Raw genomic sequence first — 21,408 nt, forward strand, 5'->3', positions numbered from 1 at the left:
GATCAAGGACCTGTGTGGAAAGTAGAGATGACTAGGGATCCATATGCCTCCCCAGCTAACGGAGCTTTGACCAGAATCCTGTGGCATCTGGATGCTCCCACATATTTATTTATTGAACAAATACTTCCTACGTTTCTGCCACCCTCTTTCCTAGGTGTTAGGTACACAGCTGTGAACAAAGCAGACAACAATCCCTGTCCCCATTGAGCTTATGTTCTATCCAGGGAGATCATAAACATAATAAGTAAATTTTCAGTATATTGGAAGGGGATGTACTGTGGGAAGAACTGGAACAGGTAATAGAGAGGGACAGGGTACTGAAATTTAAAGGAGGTTAGTTGGAGTATAGTTCTATTTTGTTTTCTGCTGTGCTGGGGATGGAACCCATGGCCCTGAGTATGCTCTCGGCAAGTTCTCTTTCACCGACCTACACCTTCCAGTCATTTAATGGAAGTACCTTCCAAGAGGAAAAAACAGACAATATAAACACCCTAAGACATAATGTATTTGCCTTCAGGAACAGTACAGAGTCCAGTGTGGCTGAAGCAAAGATTGGGACAGGGAGATAGCCTAAGAGCAAGATAGTAGGAGTCAGAGAGGTACTGAGGACAGAAACCCTAAGGGCCTACAGGGCTCTGTTAAAAGCTTCCCTTTCACTCATGGAAAGAAGGAGGAAAGAAAACCTTGAGGCAATCAAGCCTCTTGGGGAGGGGGAAACTAAGATTTTTGTTGTCTGTTATCAAGAAGAATTAGGGTTTAAAATAGAGATTTCTGAGTTACAGAAAGCAAAAGCAATATTTTTGAAGTGTTGAATTTGAAGTTTGTGAAATTCTATTACATAAAGTTGTATTTTACTTTATTTTGCAAAATGCTTAGGAGAGAAGTGAAAACTTTCCCCCTGAAAAGCCCATGCATGACTTTGACAGGCACTTTTAATAATTACAGCATTCACCAAATTGCTTTTTGACGTTGTTGTGGTTTGGAAGTTTTTGGTTTCATTTTGTTTGCAATTTCATAAATTTAACACCACTTTGGAAGGTTGACACAAAAACTTAATAAAAATCATTTTTTTCTTTTCCTCATCTACTTTTGTAAAGTTCCACAGTTTGAAATACACACCAAACAAGTAAAATGTATATTTGAGTTATTTTGTAACAAACTAACACAGATATGTATCATGAGAAAAATATTCTTATGTGGCTGCCTATCTACCACTGGGTTGGAATGGAACCACCATTTGACCCAGTTACCCCACTCTTTGGCATATACCCAAATAACTTAAAATCAGTATACTCACATCAATGTTTTAGGAGTTCAACTCATGTTACCTATGGTATGGAACCAACCTAAATGCCCTTCAACAGAAGAATGAATGAAGAAAATGTGATACCTATACACAATGGAATATTATTCAGCCTTAAAGAAAAATAAAATTATGGCATTTGCTGGCAAATGGATGGAACTGGAGACTACCTTGCTAAATAAGCCAATCCCAAAAACCAAAGGTCCAATGTTCTCTCCGATATGTGGATGCAAATTCATAGTAAACGAGGTGGGGGGTGGACAGGAGGAATAGAAGTTCACTGGATTAGATAAACAGGAATGAAGGGATGGGGGGTAACAGGAAAGACAGTAGAATGAACTGGACATAACTTACCTATGTTCATATATGCATACACACACAACCAGTGTGACTCCATATCATGTACAACCACAAAAATGGGAAATTATACTCCATGTATGTATAATATGTCAAAATACATTCTACTGTTATGTATAACTGAAAAGAATAAAAAATATTTTAAAAAACCCTCCTTCAAACAGGTTTAATATAAAGAAGAATTAATGTCCCACTTATCTGAAATATTCAAAGTAGGGTAAATGAACTAGTAGCTCGGCAACATCACCAATAACCTAATTTTTTCCCATATTTCTGAACTGCCTATCTCAGTGCCAGCCTCACTAAAGGATGATTGTTCATGTTCCTAAAACTGCCCCCCAAATTTCTTCCTAACTAGTACCAGGGGAAAAGAGAACATATTTGCTCTAGCATTTTGACAAAAAATACTAACATTCACTCTAATTTTAACAGCTCAGGCCATGAAGCTACTCCAGATTCAAATGCTGTTACCAGGGACTGGCTTAGATACGGCCATAGGTGCCAATCCCACATCCAGGTTGGACTGATCCTCCTTAGAATCAACCCAGACAGAAAACAGAACCACAGGTAATGAGAAAAGAGAAATTACGCTGCAAAGGTATAAAATCTAACAAAGAAAAGAAAAACAGATGTATTCTCCCTTTGGTTAGGTTTTTGGCACCAGACTATACCTATTTTGTTTCAAGAATGTTCAAAGCACTGCTGTTTAAAATAGCAAAACAAACAAACAAAAAAATGGAAGTAACTTCAGTGTTCAACAATAAGAAGTCAGTTAAATAATTCATTGTATACACATATAATAAAATATTATATCAACAGTTTTCAACCTCTGAGATCAAAAGTATCCCTTTTAAAAAAGATTTAAAATTTATTGAGGATCCCAAAGAGTCTTTGTTAATGTGGTTTATAGCTATCATTCATTTAAGAAGTCAAACATAGGAAGATTTAAAAATATTTATTAATTTGTTTAAAAATATTAAATCATTACATGCTAAGATAAATATGATTTTTTTTAAAAAATCGTATTTTTAAAAAAATAGTGACAAGAATGGTATTGTTTCATTTTTGGAAATCTTATGACATAGTTTAACAGAAGTGGCTGGATTCTCAGATCTGTTTCTGCATTTAATCTATTTTGACATGCTGTTCTGGCAAATTGAACTTGACACAAGTATACAGTTGGAAAACAGAGGAATTTTACAGCTTTTTCAGATAATGGTAGACAGTTTTGAAATTATACCAAAACTGAATAAGTTATAGTTTAAGATAGTTGTAGTTTAAGATACCTGAGATCCAACAGATCTTTTATTCATGCATGATTATGTAACACCATGAATTAATCATCCAGAAAATACTGATTCATTGAGTTATGCAAATCTTCTAAACATATATAAAATCTTTAATATCAAGAGTCATATTTTAAAATTATTATCTATCTCATTAGATAAATCTTTAAGTTAAGGCAAGTGGCAAGTTTTTGGTAAAGGATACAAATTTTCCAAAATTATAAATTTTACTAGAAATTTCAAATATTATCACTGGTGAAGTGAGAAGCTGACATCATTTAACCTTGAGAAATTGTTGCTGAATAACCAAGTTTTCTGTCGGTCTGTTTGTTTGTTTGTTTTGGTGAAAATTATATTCCATGAAACAAAGTAGCCAATTCAATTCACAACTCAAATAATCAAACAAAATCAAATTTCTAGAGATGATCATCACACTTTGGCATGCAGCAAGAATGTTTTATGTGTACTTGACATTTCATCACATAGAACGTAAATGCATGGAAATGTACAAGAAATATCTAGAAAACTATGTATGACATATTTAATAGGTGTTCCCTTCTGGCACTGGGATGTGATAAAATGACAACACAGGGGACTTTTACTTTTTATTTATAGTTTGAGAGTTTTACAATTAAAATTCTTTTATGTATTATTATATATAACCAATTAAGGAAACAAGTAAATATGAGAAGGTCTAGCAAGATATACAAAGGGAGATAACTATGATTTCCTATCAGTAGAACTAAGGGTGATTTTCATTATCTTCTTTTTTCTACTTTCTGGACTTTGGTAATTCTTCTATAATAAACAAATATTTCTTCTTTATTAAAAATGATTATTTTTATTAACAAAAAAGTCAATCAGCCAGGTTTAATGGTGCACACCTGTAACCCCAGCTCTCAGGAGACTGAAAAAGAAGGATTGCAGATTGAAGGCCATTCTAGGCAACTTAGTGAGACCTCATTTCAAAATAAAAAATAAAAAGGGCTAGGGATAGAGCTCAATGGTAGAATGCCCCTAGGTTTAATTCCTAGTATTGTGGGGATGGGAGGCAATCAAGGTTCTGGAATGTATTTATAAATTATATGATGAACTGCTTAAAGACATATAATCATGGTTTACCAAACTCTGTCAGAGTTTGAGCTTCAGATATTTATTTGTACTACATAAGAGACATTAGAATCAAATGCGGAAATTCTAATAAAAAGGTATTTGGAGTAATTAAGTAAATGAAAGTTATATATGTATATATCTTTATAATATTTAACATGAAGGACATTGTTTTATTATTTGAAAAATATCAGAAGCTAGAAAATACAAAGTGCAATAGCTGCCTAATACAAATGGAATTCTTTTAACTTTCTTTTTCCCCACTTACATGTTTTCCAAAATACTGTTTCATTTTCACTGGTCTGGTCAACTAATACCATCTACAATGCATACACAAAAGCTTCTTTGAAAGACAGTAAGACAATTTGTGAAATAACTATGCTTCCTTACACTTGCAAGACAGATTTTTGGTAAAATAAAAAGATTTTATATCACATAATCACTATACAACTATTAATCTGTTATATATATCAAATCATCACATTACAATTTACAAATATATTATTATAAAAAAATTAAAAAGCAAGACACAACACATTCCCAAAATCAATCTGAAAGAAAATTTAATATTCTATTTTATGATATATTCACTTAGATTGAGAGAAGACTGAAATACTTTATCTGAACTGTGAAAAACTAAGATGCCAGTCCTTCAATATACAGGTGAGTTTTATTTTGGGATTAGAATAATTTTTTAGCTAAACTATTACTCCTAACCCTTTTCAAAAATAAAATATAGCTCTTTCCTCTTATAAAACAGTAAGACACACAAGGTCATTCTAGTAATTGCCAACTTAACTAAAAAGACCTTTCTTTATTGTTTTGGTCATTGATTTGTTGCTGGTGGCAGCTGATGTTTCACTTCTTTTGGCAAACCACTCAGGTAATTTTCTTTTTGAGGCTTCTGATGATGCAGCCTATAGGAAACAGAAAGAAAATACAAAAAAAAAAAAAAAAAAAAAAATCTCTATTACTGAAAATATACAGCATTTGCAAAAAAATAACACAGGTTCCTGGATATACAACCACCTTTCCTCCCCACACAAAACCAACCAAACCAAATAGTGACATCCATAGAAATTTATGGGTCAAAAAGTTAATAAAAAAAGAAATCATTATCATTTCTTTAGGCAATTACTTGCTATCCCGTCATCTGTTCTTAGACACTCAAGTCTAGGCACTAATGTAGTAAAGGAAGAATTTGGACATTATTTTAATCCCATAGTGAATCTGCTTTGGGTTAACGAAAATGGTGAATTTTTAATTTTCTGAGAAAGGCATACAGTCATGCATGCAGACACACATACATTAGGCATTTGAAAAAGAACATAACTTCTAATGTCCACAATGGCAGATAGACTAGAAGAGTGATCCAATTATTATCAGCACCTTGCAGAGTGATCAAGACACAGCAGACACTCATGAAATAGTCAATGAATAAATGAAAAATAATATTTTTTTAAATCTCAGAGTCCTTTGAGACTCTGCTGACAACTACAAATCCCCTTCCCAGAAAAAAAAAAAGAAAAAGAAAAAGATAAATGAACACAGGTGCAACACTGCACACAATTTTAGCAACTCAAGCACTAAAAGCCTCTTAACTATAGGTTAAAAGTCCCTGGAAAAAAGAATACACAGGATGGGTTTGTGTACCATACCATCCATACATGAAAAAAAAATTTTTTTTTAAGTAGGCAAGAATTCCCTAACTCTATAATAGCATTAATCTGAGCATTCAGTTTGAGTACTAGAACTTCAGAATAATATAACAGAGAAATCATTCTAACATGAGTATGCCTTGGAATCAAGCAGAGTTAACAGTGACTGGAAGTATTTGAAGGCTTTATGAGAAGGTAGCTTTATTCAAGTTACAAAACATCTGTTACCCTCATGTATAGCTATAATATAATTTATTTTAAAAACTGATGGTTTATTTATATATTGTTTATCAACTGCTAGCTATGTTTTACTGTTATGTTTAAAAGCTATTTATGTTAAAATAGTTGAGGATAAGAAAAAAAGCAAACAATCACAGGCAATACACTATGAAACTTTATATTTTAAAAAGCTGTTAGTGCCATCCTGTAATCCCAGCTACTGAGGAAGGTTTGAGAAAGAAGGATCACAAGTTCAATGCCAGCCTGGGCAACTTAGTGAGACCAAATCTCAAATAAAAAAATAAGAGGCTGAGGGTGTGGACAAGTGGTAGAACACTCCCTAGGTCCAATCCTCAGTACTGTTTAAAGAAAAAGAAAAAATGTCCTTGGTTTAAATTCCAACTGAGACACATGCAATATGTATGACTCATGCATGTTATTTAAGTTTCTTCCACAGAAAAGGGTAATCATAGTATATATAACATCACTGAAGTAACTGGAGTTAAATGAAAACGTGCAAAATATCAAAACACATCTTGACTTATTCTTGGTACTTACTAATATTATTTTTTCCTACAATATTTCTATAGCATTTGTCAGTATTTATAATTATAACAATGATCTTATTTCATTGAGAAAAGAGGGGGAAATGCTTATTCACTGTGTCTTCTGTCTCAACAATCAGTATATGAAGAGACCTTAATTATGAGGTGTAAGTCATTTATTAGAAACATTGCTCTCCAGGTGTCTATTTCCTTTATCAGTAGAACAATAAAATTCCCAGCCATCATAAAAAGGAATTTTATGGGGCTATTTACCACTATTTGATGTTCCAAATTCTATCACCATTGCCATTAAGTTGTAATAGAAAACATTAACTCATTTGCTGATTATATGCCTACACATATTTAAGTAAAGAGAAATAAGTTATATTCACATTTAATTTCATCTATAACTAAGAAAATTCTATACATATTAGTTATCAAGCCTGACATATTTGTCATGAAAACTATTTTCATAAATCAATTTTACCTGTGAGTGAGAATCTAAAAATAAATCTTCTTTTTCTGGATAGTTAGATGGCTGACTCCAGGAAGTTGGTTTTATTGGATGTCTGTGATCTCTGTCTTTCATTGAAAAATTGTCAGAATGCATTCCAACAACCTTTAAAATTTTTACAAAATATAAAATAGTTATGTCATACACTATTCTCTTAGTTAAAAAAAAAATCTATTCCTAAGAAAGTAGAACAAAATCAGATAAGGACACATCAATGAAAACAATAGACCAATATCCCTGTGAACTTTGATGCAAAAGTATTTAATGAAATATTAGAAAATCATATTCAACAACATATTAAGAAGATTGTATATTATACCAAGTTCATTTTACATCAGGGATGAAGGACAGTTTAAAATATACAAATCAAGAGCTTCCAATCACTCCTGCAAGGTAGGCGGGCCTGCGACCCACCGGCAGAAGAGGAGCAGCGGCCTGCTGAGAGGCTGAGCCGCCCCCTCCCCCTGCGCCGGCATAGTAGAGGGAACTGTGACCAAACACAGAGCAGGCCCAGCGGCCTGCTGAGGGGCAGAGCCGCCCCCCACCCCCCGCGCCTGCCAGGTAGGTGGAACGGTGACCACCGACAGAAAAGGCCCAGTGGCCCGCGGCGGGACAGAGCTTCCAATCACTCCTGCAAGGTAGGCAGGCCTGCGACCCACCGGCAGAAGAGGAGCAGCGGCCTGCTGAGAGGCAGAGCCGCCCCCTCCCCCCCGCGCCTGCAAGGTAGACGGAACTGTGACCACCATCAGAACAGGTCAGACCTGCAACCGAGAGACAGAACAGGCCCAGTGGCCTGAGGAAGGGTAGACCCGCCCCCCCCCCCCGCGCCTGCAAGGTAGGCGGACCTGCGACCCACTGGCAGTACAGCCCCAGAGGCCTGCAGAGGGGCAGTGCCGCTGCCTGCGCCTGCAAAGTAGGCAGAACTGCGACCACCGACAGAACAAGCCTAGCGGCCCGCAGAGGGACAGAGCCGCCGCCCGCGCCTGCAAGGTCGGCGGACCTGCTACCGACCGGCAGAGCAGGCCCAGCGGCCTGCCGGCGTGGTAGGCACATTGCCCCAATTGGAGGAGGGGCAGAGCCGCCGCCCGCGCCTGTGAGGGAGACTTTGCAACTATACAAGACCAATATAAATATATAGGGGGAAAATTCAATAGCACAACAGTTTCACCAAGTAGAAAGGAACGCGAACAGTATGAAGAGACAAGGAAAGAAAGGACCAAAAGCATTGCAGGTCAACTCAACGTTAGAAGAGGTAATAGCTGCAGCAGATGGAATGTCAGATAAAGAATTCAGGATATACATGCTTCAGATGATCTGGAGTCTCAAGGAAGACATCAGACAGCAAAATCAGACAATGAAAGATCACTTCAACAATGAATTACATAAACAAATCCAAGAAGCAAAAGATCAACTATACAGGGAAATAGAGGTTATAAAAAACAAACAAACAGAAATCCTAGAAATGCAGGAAGCAATAAGCCAACTTAAAAACTCAATTGAGAATACTACCAGCAGAGTAGAACACTTAGAAGACAGAACATCAGACAATGAAGATAAAGTATTTCAACTTGAAAAGAACATAGACAGCTCAGCAAGACTGTTAAGAAACCATGAGCAGAACATCCAAGAAATATGGGATAACATCAAGAGACCAAATTTAAGAGTCATTGGGATACAGGAAGGGACAGAGTTTCAAACCAAAGGAATCAGCAATCTATTCAATGAAATAATACGAGAAAACTTCCCAGACTTGAAGAATGAGACAGAACCCCAAATCCTAGAAGCCTACAGGACGCCGAATGTGCAAATTCATAAGAGACCCACACCTAGACACATTATAATGAAGATGCCCAACATACAGAATAAGGAGAGAATTTTAAAAGCTACAAGAGAAAGGAAGCAGATCACATTTAGGGGTAAGCCAATCAGGATAACAGCTGATCTTTCAACACAGACTCTGAAAGCTAGAAGATCCTGGAATAACATATTTCAAACACTGAAAGAAAATGGGTTCCAACCAAGAATTGTGTTTCCAGCGAAATTAAGCTTCAGGATGGAAGATGAAATTAAAACCTTCCACGATAAACAAAAGTTAAAAGAATTTGCAGCTAGAAAACCATCTCTTCAAAACATCCTTGGCAAAACATTACAGGAAGAGGAAATGGAAAATAACAATGAAAACCAACAGTGGGAGGTAGGACACTAAAGGGGGGAAAATAATCAAAGTGGAAAACACACCATGTTTAGTAACATAAATAAACAAATATGGCTGGAAGAACAACCCATATCTCAATAATAAACCTAAATGTTAATGGCTTAAACTCACCAATCAAGAGACACAGGCTAGTAGAATGGATCACAAAACAAGACCCAACAATATGCTGCCTACAGGAGACGCATTTGATAGGAAAAGACATACATAGGCTGAAGGTGAAAGGTTGGGAAAAATCATATCACTCATATGGACTTCGGAAACAAGCAGGAGTATCCATACTCATATCAAATAAAATAGATTTCAAGCCAAAGTTAATCAAAAGGGATAAAGAGGGACACTACATACTGCTCAAGGGAACCATACACCAACAAGACATAACAATCATAAATATATATGCCCCAAACAATGGTGCAGCTATGTTCATCAAACAAACTCTTCTCAAGTTCAAGAGACTAATAGACCACCATACAATAATCATGGGAGACTTCAACACACCTCTATCACCACTGGACAGATCTTCCAAACAAAAGTTGAATAAGGAAACTATAGAACTCAATAACACAATTAATAACCTAGACTTAATTGACATATATAGAATATACCACCCAACATCAGGCAGTTACACTTTTTTCTCAGCAGCACATGGATCCTTCTCAAAAATAGATCATATATTATGTCACAGGGAAACTCTTAGACAATATAAAGGAGTAGAGATAATACCATGCATCCTATCTGATCATAATGGAATGGAACTGAAAATCAACGATAAAAGAAGGAAGGAAAAAGAATACATCACTTGGAGAATGAACAATAGGTTACTGAATGATCAATGGGTTATAGAAGACATCAAGGAGGAAATTAAAAAATTCTTAGAGATTAATGAAAACACACACACAACATATCGGAATCTATGGGACACATTGAAAGCAGTTCTAAGAGGCAAATTCATTGCTTGGAGTTCATTCCTTAAAAAAAGAAAAAACCAACAAATAAATGATCTCATACTTCATCTCAAAATCCTAGAAAAAGAAGAGCAAAACAACAGCAAAAGAAGTAGAAGGCAAGAAATAATTAAAATCAGAGCTGAAATTCATGAAATCGAAACAAAAGAAACAATTGAAAAAATTGACAAAACTAAAAGTTGGTTCTTTGAAAAAATAAACAAAATCGACAGACCCTTAGCCATGCTAGCGAAGAGAAGAAGAGAGAGAACTCAAATCACTAACATACGGGATGAAAGAGGCAATATCACAACAGACACTTCAGAAATACAGAAGATAATCAAAAATTATTTTGAATCCTTATACTCCAATAAATTAGAAGATAGTGAAGGCATAGATAAATTTCTTAAGTCATATGATCTGCCCAGATTGAGTCAGGAGGATATACACAACCTAAACAGACCAATATCAATTGAGGAAATAGAAGAAACCATCAAAAGACTACCAACTAAGAAAAGCCCAGGACCGGATGGGTATACAGCAGAGTTTTACAAAACCTTTAAAGAGGAATTAATACCAATACTTTTCAAGCTACTTCGGGAAATAGAAAAAGAGGGAGAACTTCCAAATTCATTCTACGAGGCCAACATCACCCTGATACCTAAACCAGACAAAGACACTTCAAAGAAAGAAAACTACAGACCAATATCTCTAATGAACCTAGATGCAAAAATCCTCAATAAAATTCTGGCCACTCGGATACAAAAACATATCAAAAAAATTGTGCACCATGATCAAGTAGGATTCATCCCTGGGATGCAAGGCTGGTTCAATATACGGAAATCAATAAATGTTATTCACCACATCAATAGACTTAAAAATAAGAACCATATGATCATCTCGATAGATGGGGAAAAAGCATTCGACAAAGTACAGCATCCCTTTATGTTCAAAACTCTAGAAAAACTAGGGATAACAGGAACATACCTCAATATTGTAAAAGCAATCTATGCTAAGCCTCAGGCTAGCATCATTCTGAATGGAGAAAAATTGAAGGCATTCCCTCTAAAATCTGGAACAAGACAAGGATGCCCTCTCTCACCACTTCTGTTCAACATAGTTCTCGAAACACTGGCCAGAGCAATTAGACAGACGAAAGAAATTAAAGGCATCAAAATAGGAAAAGAAGAACTTAAATTATCACTATTTGCAGATGACATGATTCTATACCTAGCAGACCCAAAAGGCTCTACAAAGAAACTATTAGAGCTAATAAATGAATTCAGCAAAGTGGCAGGATATAAAATCAACACGCATAAATCAAAGGCATTCCTGTATATCAGCGACAAATCCTCTGAAATGGAAATGAGGACAACCACTCCATTCACAATATCTTCAAAAAAAATAAAATACTTGGGAATCAACCTAACAAAAGAGGTGAAAGACTTATACAATGAAAACTACAGAACCCTAAAGAGAGAAATAGAAGAAGATCTTAGAAGATGGAAAAATATACCCTGTTCATGGATAGGCAGAACTAACATCATCAAAATGGCGATATTACCAAAAGTTCTCTATAGGTTTAATGCAATGCCAATCAAAATCCCAACGGCATTTCTTGTAGAAATAGAGAAAGCAATCATGAAATTCATATGGAAAAATAAAAGACCCAGAATAGCAAAAACAATGCTAAGCAGGAAGTGTGAATCAGGCGGTATAGCGATACCAGACTTCAAACTATACTACAGAGCAATAGTAACAAAAACAGCATGGTACTGGTACCAAAACAGGCGGGTGGACCAATGGTACAGAATAGAGGACACAGAAACCAATCCACAAAACTACAACTATCTTATATTTGATAAAGGGGCTAAAAGCATGCAATGGAGGAAGGATAGCATCTTCAACAAATGGTGCTGGGAAAACTGGAAATCCATATGCAACAAAATGAAACTGAATCCCTTTCTCTCGCCATGCACAAAAGTTAATTCAAAATGGATCAAGGAGCTTGATATCAAATCAGAGACACGCCGTCTGATAGAAGAAAAAGTTGGCTACGATCTACATACTGTGGGGTCGGGCTCCAAATTCCTCAATAGGACACCCATAGCACAAAAGTTAATAACTAGAATCAACAAATGGGACTTACTCAAACTAAAAAGTTTTTTCTCAGCAAAAGATACAATAAGAGAGGTAAATAGGGAGCCTACATCCTGGGAACAAATCTTTACTCCTCACACTTCAGATAGAGCCCTAATATCCAGAGTATACAAAGAACTCAAAAAATTAGACAATAAGAGAACAAACAACCCAATCAACAAATGGGCCAAGGACCTGAACAGACACTTCTCAGAGGAGGACATACAATCAATCAACAAGTACATGAAAAAATGCTCACCATCTCTAGCAGTCAGAGAAATGCAAATCAAAACCACCCTAAGATACCATCTCACTCCAGTTAGATTGGCAGCCATTATGAAGTCAAACAACAACAAGTGCTGGCGAGGATGTGGGGAAAAGGGTACACTTGTACATTGCTGGTGGGACTGCAAATTGGTGCAGCCAATTTGGAAAGCAGTATGGAGATTTCTTGGAAAGCTGGGAATGGAGCCACCATTTGACCCAGCTATTCCCCTTCTCGGTCTATTCCCTAAAGACCTAAAAAGAGCATGCTACAGGGACACTGCTACATCGATGTTCATAGCAGCACAATTCACAATAGCAAGACTGTGGAACCAACCTAGATGCCCTTCAATGGATGAATGGATAAAAAAAATGTGGCATTTATACACAATGGAGTATTACTCTGCATTAAAAAATGACAAAATCATAGAATTTACAGGGAAATGGATGGCATTAGAGCAGATTATGCTAAGTGAAGCTAGCCAATCCCTAAAAAACAAATGCCAAATGTCTTCTTTGATATAAGGAGAGTAACTAAGAACAGAGTAGGGTCGAAGAGCATGAGAAGAAGATTAACATTAAACAGGGATGAGAGGTGGGAGGGAAAGGGAGAGAGAAGGGAAAATGCATGGAAATGGAAGGAGACCCTCAGAGTTATACAAAAGTACATACAAGAGGAAGTGAGGGGAAGGGGAAAAATAATACAAGGGGGACAAACCAATGTCAGTAGAGGGGGCAGAGAGAGAAGAGGGGAGGGGAGGGGAGGGGAGGGGGGATAGTAGAGGATAGGAAAGGAAGCAGAATACAACAGACACTAGTATGGCAATATGTAAATCAATGGATGTGTAACTGATGTGATTCTGCAATCTGTATATGGGGTAAAAATGGGAGCTCATAACCCACTTGAATCAAATTGTGAAATATGATATATCAAGAACTATGTAATGTTTTGAACAGCCAACAATAAAAAATTAAAAAAAAAATAAATAAATAAAATAAAATATACAAATCAATAAAAGTAATTTATCACATCAATTAGAATTAAGGTCAAAAACACTTGGTCATCACAATAGATGCAGAGAAAGTTTTCTAACAAAATTCACCATCTATTCATGATAAAAACACTTAAGAAACTAGCGATAGAAGAAACCTAACATCATAAAGGCTGTCTACAAAAACCCCAAAGCCAATATCATAGAGAATGGGGGAAAAGTGGAAACATTCCTTTAAAATATGGAATAAGATGTCCACTCTTACCACTCCTATTTAATATAGTACTAGAAATTCTAGCAAATTCAGCAAAGTAGCAGGTTACAAAGTCAACACAAAAAAATCAACAGCTTTCTTATATAACAATAATAAGTCTGCTGAGAAAGAAATCAGGAAAAAAAAAATCTCACAATTGCCTCAAAAAAAAAAAATGTGCTAAGAACTAGGTGCTGTGGATAATGTAATAAAGGCAGCTTGCTTCCCACCTTCAAGAGGCTTATAATCTTCAGTATCCTCCTGAGATGTTTATAAGCAAGCATACAAATACATTTTGTAAACGTGTTTTATAAAGTTTCTGGTTATGAAATATACATCTGAATTTAAAAAAATAAATACCTAGGAATAAATATAACCAGAGATAAAAGACCTCTATAATGAATACTATGACCTCTATAATGAATACTATACACTGAAGAAGGAAGTGAAGAAGATAAAGGAAGATGAAAGACCTCCCCATGTTCATGGGTAGGCAAATTTAATATTGTTAAAATGGCCATATTACCAAAAGCAATATACAGAGAGTCAATGCAATTCCAATGACAGTCTTCAAAGAACTAGAAAACACAGTCCTAAAATTCATTTGGAAGAATAAAAGACCCAGAATAGCCAAAGCAATTCTAAGCCAAAAAAAGCAATGCTGGGAGCATTGCAAAACAAGACTTCAAATTATACCACAAAGCTACAGTAACAAAAATTTCATGGTGCTGGCATAAAAAAAGAAATGAAGACCAATAGAATAGAAGACACAGAGACAGATCCACAAAAATGCCTGTCATCTGATCTTTGACAAAAGTGCCAAAAACATACATTGGAAAGAAGACAGCCTTTTTTTTTTTTTTAGAGAGAGAGAGAGAATTTTTTTAATATTTATTTTTTAGTTTTCGGTGGACACAACATCTTTATTTTTATGTGGTGCTGAGGATTGAACCCAGCACCCCAGGCGAATGCGTTACCGCTTGAGCCACATCCCCTGTCCAAGACAGCCTTTTTTAACAAATGATACTGGGACAATTGAATATCCATATGTACAAGAATGAAACTAGCCCCTTATCTTTCACTCTGAGCGCACACATGCATACACACACACACACACACACACACACACACAAATTCAAAGTGGATCAAAGATCTAGGAATTAGACCAGAAACTATAAAACTCCTAGAAGAAAATATAGGGTCAATACTTCAACATATAGGCACAGGCAACAACTTTCTGGAAGCTCAGGAAATGCTTCCAAGAGTTAATTAATGGGATGGCATCAAATTAAAAAGCTTCTGCACAGCAAAGGAAACAATTAAGAATATAAAAATGGAACCTACAGAATGAGAGAAAATCTTTGCTAGCTACTCTTCTGACAGAGGAGTAATATCCACAATATATAAAGAACTCAAAAGACTTGACACCAAAAACAAGTAACTGAACTAATAAATGAAGTGAACTAAACAGACATTTCTCAAAAGAAGAATTACAAATGGCCAATAAATACATGAAAAACTGTTCAACATCATTAGCAATTAGGGAAATGCAAATCAAAACCACACTGAGATTTCATCTCATCAGAATGGCAGTCAGCAAGAAAACTAACAATAATAAATACTAAAGAGGATGTGGAGAAAAAGGAACACTTTTATGCTGTCGGTAGAACTCTAAATTAGTACAACCACTATAGAAACCAGTATGGAGGTTCCTCAAAAGACTGGAAAAGTCATCATAATATAGTGATACATGTATACCCATGTTTACAGCAGCACAATTCACAATACCCAAACTATGGAACCAGCCCAGGTACACATCACAGATGAGTAGATTAAAATAATGTGGTGTAAACACATTATTTTTAATGAAATTATGTCATTTGCAGGAAAACAGATGAAACCTGAGAACATAATGTTAAATGAAATAAACCAAATTCAGGTTAAGGGTCATATGCTGGGGAAATGCTGGGGAATGATACTAGCCAAATTATATAGTTTTACTGTGTGCCTGTAGGAATATATAACAACAAATCCCAACATTATATACAACTACAGTGACCAATAAAAAAAAGTATGGGAAAAAAAGCAAGCTTAAAAGAAAACTTTCTCTTATGTAGTCAAGAAAAATAAAAAGAAAAAATGATAAAGGAAAAGGTATTGGAAAGAAACTTTGCAGCAGCAAAGTTTTTAATATTTCTAAATACCAGTATTAAAATAGATAGCAAAACCAAAAATCCATCTTTTTCTTTTTGAGTTCAACATTTTTTTAGGTCATCTTTAGTTTTACAGCAAATGAAAACAATAAATGTTATGCATTATATATTAATCCACAAGCAGTCTGACTTCATATATGAATGGCACTCGAGAGCATGGGAAATTTAGCTTGGAGGTATCTAGAAAAAAGTCAAACTATTAAGCAGGTAAAGACAGACAACCAACAGCCATTAACACCAATATAGCCACCAGGCAAGGTGATGCACACCTGTAATCTCAGCAACTCAGGAGTCTGAGGCAGGGAGATCACAAGTTCAAGGACAGCCTCAGCAAATTAGTGAGGCTCTGTCTCAAAATTTTTAAAAAGGGTGGTCTGGGGATGTGGTTCAGTGGTTAAGCAAACCTGAGTCCAATCCTCTCAGTACAACAATAAAAATAACATTTTTTTTTTTTAAAAAAAAGATCAACACAATAAACATCTGTATGAGAAAAAGCAAAAACAAATAGTGAGGTGTCTGTAAACAGGAGAACCCCAAAACAGTCCGCTGGGGTGGACATGGTGGTACATGCCTATAATCCCAGCAGCTCAGGGGGCTGAGGCAGGAGGATCATGCATTCAACATGAGCCTCAGCAATTGAGTGAGAACCTGTTTCAAAAAAAAAAAAAGGCTGGGGCTGTAGCTTTGTGGTTTAGTGGTTAAGTGCCCTGGTTGGTTCAATTCCTGGTACAAAAAAAAAAAAAAAAAAAACACCAATAGAAAGCATGATAGAGTAATGTGAAAACAGCATCTTAAAATTGGAGGGCTTTTGTCCAACCCAATTAGCATGTGAATGTGAAGAGTTCCCACTGGTGTCTGAAGTGGCTAAAGCTTTGATGAATCTGTGACCACTCAAGGCTATCTTCTAGGAGAAGGCCCCACATTCAAGAAAAAGTGCTAGGGTTATCAAAATCAAGTAGATCATGTACAACAGAAACAAATGGAAAAGAAAGCCCTATATATCTCATATTTGAATATTACAACGACATTAGAATTATGTGAAATTGAAAAAGAAATCCTGACCATGCCTTCTTTTAAAGTGCAGGAAAACTAATTTCACATTAAAAAGAGCAACAGAAAAGAATCAAGATCACATCTCAGACATCAGACCTGCTTAGACACAGAGTAAAATAGCAACCTTTGTTTTTTAGGGATTGGCTAGCTTCACTAAGCATGATCTGCTCTAGTGCCATGAGGAAGAGCAGGAAGAAAAGATTAACATTAAACAGATACATGAGGTGGGATGGAAAGGGAGAGAAAGGGAAATTGCATGGTAATGGAGGGAGACCCTCATTGTTATACAAAATTACATATAAGAGGTTGTGAGGGGAATGGGAAAATAAACAAGGAGAGAAATGAATTACAGTGGATGGGGTAGAGAGAGAAGATGGGAGGGGAGGGAGGGGGGATAGTAGAGGATAGGAAAGGTAGCAGAATACAACAGTTACTAATAGGGCATTATGTAAAAATGTGGATGTGTAACCGATGTGATTCTACAATCTGTATTTGGGGTAAAAATGGGAGTTCATAACCAACTTGAATCTATTGTATGAAATATGATATGTCAATAGCTTTATAATGTTTTGAACAACCAATAAAAAAAAAAGAAATTTGAATTATAAAAAAAAATAGCAACCTTTGAAAATGAGCTGAAAAACACTAATAAAATTATTCAAAACATGAAAAACAGCATAAATCAAAATCAGAAAACTAAAAAATTGAAAGAAAAACTCAGGGGAAAAAAATAATCGAAGAGAAAGAAAGAATTTAATGAGTACTAAATTATGCAGAAAACAGAAATAAATATTATGTCCAAAAAGAAATAGAAGGTTAAATAAAATTGTAAAGAGAAATAAGTTAAATAAAATTGTAAATAGTTAAATAAAATTGTAAAGAGAAATAAGAAGTATTCATAAAATGCAACCAATATTGAAGGTAGGTAAGGAAGACCATAACATATAGATAGAAGTCCCTAAAGAAGAAATACAAAGCAATGGAACAAAATACTGAAAATATAATTTAAGAAAACTTTCTTGAATTAAACAAAAAAAATTTAAAGCCATAATTCAAGAAAATATTCCAGAATAAAAAACTACATATTCAAAGAACCCACTGTATTCCCATGTATCTTAAATCAAAACTACCATTATCAAGACATAGAATTCCTCCATTAAGACTAGATCAAGCTTCTGATGTAACAGTAAATAAAACAGACATAATAATAACTATGCATCAACTAATAAAAATAATTCATTATAATTACATTCTTTATCAAAAGCCTCAATGATAAAATGGAACAGAAGAAGGAATATAATCCAGGTCAATAAAGAAGATGAACTTTAAAACACAAAAGGCTCTGAAAGGAGGCCTCCAAGAGACTACATTAATCAGAGCACCTTTCTATACATGGAGGCTGACAAAAGATGCTTTGATGGCTCCCTCACCTCTTAATCTACTCCCACTGCCTGCCTCAATACCCTTTTTCTCCTAAGTGGGGGAAAAAAGGCTTAATTAGACATACCTTTAGGATCCAATAGGCTTAGTATGACTTCCTCCCACCCATCTCCCAAAATCTGTCTCCACTCTCTGTTGGCATCTGTTGCTATTTCAGTGGGAAAAAAACAAAATTGCTAATGTGTGGTTAAAATGATACTTTACTGTAAAGGTAAAGTAACAAGAAAAAATAAGTTACATCTTTTCCTATACTGACAATTAGAAGTTGGGGAAAAATAAGAGAGTCTTAAGCACTTAATAAATGAACCTAGTATAGATTACAAAAATGAAAGGTTGGGCATAGAAGATAAATTTCATTAACTCCACCCAAAATATATTTACTTTAATGTTCCTTTTATAACTATTCAACTAATTAAATCTCATTAGGTTATCTAGGACATGACTATACATAAGCCTAAGTATAGAATTTCAAAAGACCAGTTACCTTATTTATAAGGTTTTGAGAAAAGTAGGAGTTTGTTTGAAATCCTATAAAGATTACCTTAGAATTAAATTGTAGTCCCTAATCTTGTAATTTAAGTATTAATAACCTACTATTACACTAAATTTATCATCTAGGAACTAAAATAATTTTTTAGTGTATTATTAAATGTTCAACAACTTTTATCTTGGACTCATATAATTTTAGACCTGGAAGACGCTGAAGGTCAAATTGTATAATTTATGCAATCATTTAAGAGTCACCTTGTCAAAGAATAATTATTCTCTGATCACTTTTTTTATTGATTTGTTAAAAATAAATGACAGTAGAATACATTATAATTCTTCTTACCAATCCCCAAAAGAAACAAATGCAGAATGTTTTCTCTGATATAAGATGCCTGACTCATAGTGGGGTAGGGAAGGGGAACATGGGAGGAATAAATGAACTCTGATCACTTTTTTATCTCATATAACACATCAAGCAATAATTTTCAAAGCATTTGATTTTAATACAATATACTACCTAAAATAATACTAAATTTGTAAATTTCTCTCATCATGCATAAAACACTTTATGATATGCTCAGAACTGTGAACAAAATTATCCCGGTATCCCACATATTCAATGTAATAGTAACAGCATGATGAATGACAAAATGATATATAAATAAGCTTGGGGGATATTTATAATAGAATTTGTTTTCTTTTTTTTTTTCATTAACTATATAAATTGCCATATGCTTAAATCCATTACCTACACCACTGAAATAAAAAAACAATTTCCCAGATATAAGGTCAAACTGCTACAAATTAAGCTGATATAATATATAATCAACTAAATAGAAGGGAGATCAGTGGAGGAAGGGGATTGAGAGGGAGGGAGGAGCTGACCAAACTTTCTTATGCACATACATGAATGAACCAAAGTTAATTTCACTTTTTATGTATATCCATAATTGACTAATTTTAAAAAACCATAAGTAAACAGAAGAACAATCAGTAGAGTTGAGGAAAGGGAATAGAGGGAGGAAGGAGGGGAACCCATAAAGGGAGGAAGAAGGGGCAGGAAAGGGGAAGTACTGGAGACTAAATTGGAGCAGATTATATTCCATGCTTGTATAATTATGTCTAAACGAACCCCAATATTATATTTATACTGAGTTAATAAAAAAAAGTACAGATCATTCTAGTATTAGAACATGCAAACTGAATAAGCTCTTTATGAAAATTCTACATATAATTAACACCTTAGTACTGGTGCTTACTTCTTCCTTGTTTCTCTTAGAACTTAAACAGGTCTCTTCAGAGTTGGGAAAACATCTCTTTTTGTTGGAATCACACGAAGGCTGGAATAACGGTCTGCTGTCATGATTATTTTCAAGGATCTCAATTGCCATGTGGATAAGATATGTGTCGATGTTTTCTGGAACTAACATTCTAATTAGTTTAATTTTATTCATATCTGTAAAAGATGAAAAAAACAATTTTAAAACAAATTGTGCAGAATACTTTAGAAAAACCTATGAGCTGGATACAGTGAAATATTTTACATAAAGGAAGGAGGAAGATTACCCAAGAAAAATTTCCTCTTTCACATGCTTATAGCCCTACAAAAATGATAATGGACTACAAACAAGTCCCCCTCACTCCTGCATCCCCTCAATCCACCTGGCTCCAATATAGGTCAGTACTTTTGACTCTGAATAAATTTATGTTTCACACTACCTTTTGTAGACCTCCCTGAGAATCAATCCAAGCATTTAGAGAAATGTTCCTACAGGAAACTGCTTTGAATTACAAATATCCATTACAAATTAATATATCTTAAAAATAATTTATTCTTAAAATAGGAGCTAATCATATTTGTAATATACTAACAAAAAGAATCCTTTCAATGGGTATTATAGCATAACAAAACACATCAATTGTTCAAAATGCTTATTAACTAGATGAGCTTTCTGGGAAACATATGATGCATATTCAAAATCAAGGAACTTTGAATTTTTTGTATCCAACAGAACTAATTCAGATTGGGTCTTCTACACACCTTCTACAAATTATGTAGCAATCTTTTACAAACAAACCACTAGGCATGTTTCAAGCACTTCCTTCAACATCATATTCATCTGCATGCTCTAGAACATAACAAAAATAAGCAGCATAGAATCTACTCACTCATATTCATGTGACTTATAAAACACATCAAACATTCTAACAATTCAATTTAGTAGTCAGAAACCAAGTCGTTTTTTAATGCCCACCCTGAAAAAATGGTTTCATATTATTACAGTTTTCAGATTTACATCTTTTTTCTTCCAAAGATCTTAGCTCGCTATTCCAGGCCTTCTCCCATACACTCCACTTTGATTAAAAAAAAAGGCAGAAAGAAAGTTAAGAAGCTCATTAAAATTAGGACACTGGGT

At 35.0% G+C, this 21,408-nt stretch overlaps 1 protein-coding gene across 15 annotated transcripts in view; it reads right to left on the reverse strand.

The window, feature by feature from the left end:
* Window positions 1–2,596: 2,596 nt before the first annotated feature.
* Wrn (WRN RecQ like helicase) overlaps window positions 2,597–21,408 on the reverse strand; it is a 155,033-nt gene continuing 136,221 nt past the window's right edge. For 14 of the 15 annotated variants that reach the window (XM_071610233.1, XM_071610231.1, XM_071610229.1 and 11 more), the window contains 3 exons: window positions 20,233–20,447; window positions 6,966–7,097; window positions 2,597–4,973 (listed from right to left, as the gene is read on the reverse strand). In XM_071610233.1, the coding sequence (XP_071466334.1) occupies window positions 4,851–4,973; window positions 6,966–7,097; window positions 20,233–20,447 (470 nt within the window). In that variant the 3' untranslated portion in view covers window positions 2,597–4,850. The remainder of the gene's footprint in view (window positions 4,974–6,965; window positions 7,098–20,232; window positions 20,448–21,408) is intronic. The other variant, XM_071610226.1, reaches the window with a different exon arrangement.

Source organism: Marmota flaviventris, chromosome 3, assembly GCF_047511675.1.
Source record: "Marmota flaviventris isolate mMarFla1 chromosome 3, mMarFla1.hap1, whole genome shotgun sequence".
NCBI classification, from domain to species: domain Eukaryota; kingdom Metazoa; phylum Chordata; class Mammalia; order Rodentia; family Sciuridae; genus Marmota; species Marmota flaviventris.